At 61.2% G+C, this 4,464-nt stretch overlaps 1 protein-coding gene across 1 annotated transcript; it reads left to right on the forward strand.

Annotated features, from left to right (window-relative positions):
* Window positions 1–2,819: 2,819 nt before the first annotated feature.
* LOC121344772 (ferritin, higher subunit-like) lies at window positions 2,820–3,809 on the forward strand. Its single transcript, XM_041420999.1, has 4 exons — window positions 2,820–2,939; window positions 3,088–3,234; window positions 3,312–3,476; window positions 3,687–3,809. Exons 1-4 carry the CDS (start codon window positions 2,838–2,840, stop codon window positions 3,807–3,809), a joined length of 537 nt encoding a protein of 178 aa, XP_041276933.1. The 5' UTR covers window positions 2,820–2,837.
* Window positions 3,810–4,464: the final 655 nt, after the last annotated feature.

Consider the following 4,464-nt stretch of genomic DNA (forward strand, 5'->3'; position numbering starts at 1 on the left):
CCCTCTGAGCCCCCCACCCCCCTGCCCTCGGCAGGCTCTCTGCACCAAGGTGCCTGAGCTGGTGCAGACCATCCTGCGCTGGACCATGCAGTACCTGAGCCCCCCACCCCCCTGCCCTCGGCAGGCTCTCTGCACCAAGGTGCCTGAGCTGGTGCAGACCATCCTGCGCTGGACCATGCAGTACCTGCAGGAGCACGTGCTGGCCTGGATCCAGGCCCAGGGAGGATGGGTGAGACCCCAGACCCCCATTCCTCGGGGGGCCAAAGCCCTGACCCCTCCCTGAAACCCCCACCCCCCCCCATTCCTCGGGGGGCCAAACCCCTGACACCCCCTTGTACCCCAAACCCCCCCATTCCTTCGGGGGGCTGTGTCCCTGACACCCCAAACCCCCCATTCCTCGGGGGGCCAAACCCCTGACCCCTCCCTGACACCCCAAATCCCCCATTCCTCGGGGGGCTGTGTCCCTGACACCCCAAACCCCCCATTCCTCGGGGGGCCAAACCCCTGACCCATCCCTGACACCCCCTTGTACCCCAAACCCCCCCATTCCTTATAATTGGAGCTGTCTCAAGAACTGGGATTGGTTGGAAGAGTTAATCAAGTGAATATATAAGAATGTGCCTTTATCTTGCAGTGCCTAACTACTGACCTGGGACAACAGAGAGATGCACTTGTAGAGTTTCACCCCCCAAACACTGACCAGGGAGAAAATAACTGCACCAAGCATCAGTGCAAACCACAAAAATGAGTAGCAGTAAGATGGGACCTCTCCAGGGAAGTGCCTGGCCCCCAGGTCGCTGTGTAGAGGGGCTGCATGACCCAGCTGCTGCCACGAGCTGCTCAGGGTGGTTCCCATCCCTGGAGGAGCGTGGTCAAGGTGGGAAGGTGTGGAAGAGCTTTTACTTCTGTGTGCCAGAGAGAAGTTTGATAACAGGATCCCCGTTCACCCCTGGAAGAATATTCTACCAAGGTCGTTGATACAGAAACAAAGAAAGAAGGAGAAATAAGAGAAACCTGCAACTGCCTGTTCCAATGAGCACTTTCTTTGTTTCTGTGACCAATGAGTGAAGTGTAAACTGATGAGTTTGTAAGAATGTATAAAAACCATGCAGGCTATAGTAAAATCAGTTTGAAGCCTTCTGAAAGTGGAGTGTTGCTTTGTATTGTGACTATCTTAGCTATGACAGGCAGGAGACAGGCTTGAACTCAGAACACATCTGGCTTTGTGGGTAGATGTGGCAGCAGGATGAGAGAGCAGCATGAGAAGAGCAGACCTGGGAAGAAATGATGGCCAAATGTCATGGTCACCTGTGCAGAAGGACCTGCTGGAGGTTTGGAACTGGTTTTACACTTAGAGGGGCTGAGGAGGGAAAATGGGACTGTCACATCCAAGGAAGGTGCTTGCAGCAGCTTGAATGCACCTGGGTGAAGCCTGCTCTGATACCACCAGGTTTTGGTAAAAGCCATAGTGGAATTAGGATGGATTTGCAGCTTTGAAGCCATGTGAGGATGGTGCTGAGAGGAGCTGGCAGGTGTGGCTGTGAGGCAATCCTGCCAGGCATTATTGCTCTGTCAGCTCCATGGGGGCAGTGACATCCTGAGTGGGGGAGGAAGGAGACTTGTTGGGACAGCCCGGCCTGGGATGCAGGATCTGGGTAGGAGTCTGTGCAGGCTCCTCTTCCTGGCTGCCTTCTGAGGTCAGGAGTTTGCTGCTTCTTAATTGGGCCTTTCTCACACTCCGAGGAAGTTAATTAGTCAATTCCTGAAACTTTTCAACAGGGCTGTGCTCCCTCATCTCTTCCCGTGGGATCTCCTGGCACAGTCTCAGCTGTGGGATGAGGAGCCAGCCCTGAGCATTACGCACTGGCTTTGTGGGTGAGCCCTCACCCAGCCCATGACCGCAGTGCAGGACACGGCAGGGGTGTGCCAGCGTGGACATGCAAACGAGGAAACAGAGACATCATGTTCTCCAGCATGTCCACAAGCCTGGAAAAGTGACGTAACAGCCCTCAGGTCCCAGCCCTGCTGTTTGGGCAAAGCCAGTGAGTCAGGGAACTCTGGGGAAGAGCAGAAACCTTTTGCACCGAGGCGTGCGGCTGAATTTGGGGGTGTGGGGCTGAATTTGAGGGGCGTGACGGTGAATTTGGGGGGGTCCCCGGGTATGGGGGGGCCGCTGCTCCCCCCCTTGACCCCGAGCCCCCCCCTGGACCTGCGAGGACCCCCCGAGGGATGGGGGGAGCGCTCCCAGTTCCAACCAGTCTCTCCCAGTTCCGGGGCGGCGCAAACCCGGAGTCAGCTCCTCCAGCACCCCGCAGCCCCCCCCAGCTCCGAGCAGCGGCCACCCCAAAAACACCCCGTGCCCCCCAAGCCAGCGCCTCGGCCCCAGGCCACCCCCGAAACCACCACTCACTGCGGGGGGGACACAGCGGTGGGCTGGACCCCCCCCAAATCCTGCCCAGTCACGCTGACCGCGGGGCCGTGTGACAAACGGGGACAAGGGCCAAGGGCACCGCGCCTCCCGGGGGGGCGAGGGGGGCTCGCCCCCCGCTCTCCGCCCCGCGGGGTGGGGGGGGCTGGCGATAAAAGCCCCCGGCGGACGTTGAGCGGCCGCGGCCGCGTTCTCGCTTCAACAGCGTTTGAACGGAACCGGCTGCTCGCGGCCGTCCGAACCGCTCCCCGAACCGCTGCTCCCGAGCCGCTCCGTCCGTCTGTCCCGCCGCTCCCGAGCCGCTCCGTCCGTCTGTCCCGCCGCTCCCGAGCCGCTCCGTCCGTCTGTCCCGCCGCTCCCGAGCCGCTCTGTCCTTCCCGAGCCGGTCCGTCCGTCCGTCCGAGCCGACATGGACTCCCAGATCCGCCAGAACTACCACCGCGACTGCGAGGCCGCCGTCAACCGCATGGTCAACATGGAGCTCTACGCCTCCTACGTCTACCTCTCCATGGTAGGGGGGCTCGGGACCCCCGGGCTTGGGGGACCCCCTTGCTGCGCCCCCAAACCCCCTTCCGTGCCGCCCGCCCGGCAGGGCCGGAATGCCAGGAATTTTGGGGGGTCCTCCCCCTGACCTCCCCTCCCTCCCCTCCGTCCCGCAGGGCTTTTACTTCGACAGGGACGACGTGGCCCTATCGCGACTGTCGCGGTTCTTCCTGGAGCAGTCGCGGGAGGAGCGGGAGCACGCCGAGGGGCTGCTGCGCTTCCAGACCAACCGCGGGGGCCGCTTTCTGCTGCAGGACATCAAGGTGAGCGGGGGGTAGGGGGGCTGCAGCCGGGGCCGGGGGCTGCCCGGGCCCCTCGAGTGACGCTCGGTGCCCCGCAGAAGCCGGAGCGGGACACCTGGGGCTCGGCGCTGGAGGCGGTGGAGGCGGCGCTGGAGCTGGAGAAGTCGGTGAACCAAGCGCTGCTGGAGCTGCACGCCCTGGCTGCCGAGAAGGGGGACCCCCATGTGAGTGCTGCCCTGGCTCTGAGCCCCAAATCCTCGAGGGTCTGATCTCCCCCTCCCCAGATCCTCCAGGGTCTGATCTCCCCCTCCCCAGATCCTCCAGGGTCTGATCTCCCTGTCCCCAGATCCTCCAGGGTCTGATCTCCCTGTCCCCAGATCCTCCAGGGTCTGATCTCCCTGTCCCCAGATCCTCCAGGGTCTGATCTCCCACCCCCCAGCCCCCCCAGGGGCTGATCTCCCCCGGCCATCAAGGCGCTGGGTGACCACGCCACCAACCTGCGCCGTCTCGCCGGCGGCACCTCGGCACCCGGCGAGGCCTCGGCCGGCCTCGGGGAGTACCTGTTCGACCGCCTGAGCCTGGAGGAGCGCAGCTGAACCGCCCCCAGACCCTCGTAACCCCCCGCCCCATCCAAAGGGGCTCTGCCTGCTGGGCTCTCCCAGCATGACTCCAGTAAAGGGTCTGTCTCTGCCGCCAGCTGTCCTCCCCGCGGTTTGCTTCTCCTCCCCGCAGGAACGCTGGGACTTGGGGTGGGGTTGCTGCTGTGGGGGAAGTGGCATTGCCCCTTTTTTATTTATTTATAAGAGTTTCAGGTGTTGCTGAGCATGTCGTGACCCTGGAGTGGGGTCTGAGGACCTCAGAAGGGGCTCTTTACCACACTGATACTTCAGTTGTCTTGGGACAAGTTTAGAGAATAGATCTGGCCATCCTAGGCCAGCCCAAGCTGTAGCTCCTTGCAGCTTTTGTCTGGGAGAAATCCTGTGGCATTTGCAAATTAAGGAGGCAGTAAGTGACTCGGGACCACACACCTGTGGTCCCGAGTCACTGAAAGTGACTGAAAGTGACTGAAGACACCAACGCCGGCCTTTTCCCTGGGAAACAAAACTCTCCAGGGCAGGTTCCTGATGTCAGTTTGCAGGAGGGACGTGGCACTGTCAAACCAGCCACACTTGCCTGTGGTGGCAGTACATGTAGACTGCCTTCATTAGAAGTCCCAAGGAGAGTTACGTCATTCTTATTATTAGTACTCTC

The sequence above is a fragment of the Onychostruthus taczanowskii genome, unplaced genomic scaffold, assembly GCF_017590055.1.
Source record: "Onychostruthus taczanowskii isolate IOZ18803 unplaced genomic scaffold, ASM1759005v1 scaffold671, whole genome shotgun sequence".
NCBI classification, from domain to species: Eukaryota; Metazoa; Chordata; class Aves; order Passeriformes; family Passeridae; genus Onychostruthus; species Onychostruthus taczanowskii.

Excerpts from the sequence above, each read along its gene's own strand:
- LOC121344772 (XM_041420999.1), top strand. The coding sequence starts at position 2,838 with ATGGACTCCCAGATCCGCCAGAACTACCACCGCGACTGCGAGGCCGCC. Across the intron at positions 3,235-3,311 it reads TTCTGCTGCAGGACATCAAG|AAGCCGGAGCGGGACACCTG; the intron begins GTGAGCGGGGGG and ends GGTGCCCCGCAG. Across the intron at positions 3,477-3,686 it reads TGAGCCCCAAATCCTCGAGG|GCGCTGGGTGACCACGCCAC; the intron begins GTCTGATCTCCC and ends CCGGCCATCAAG.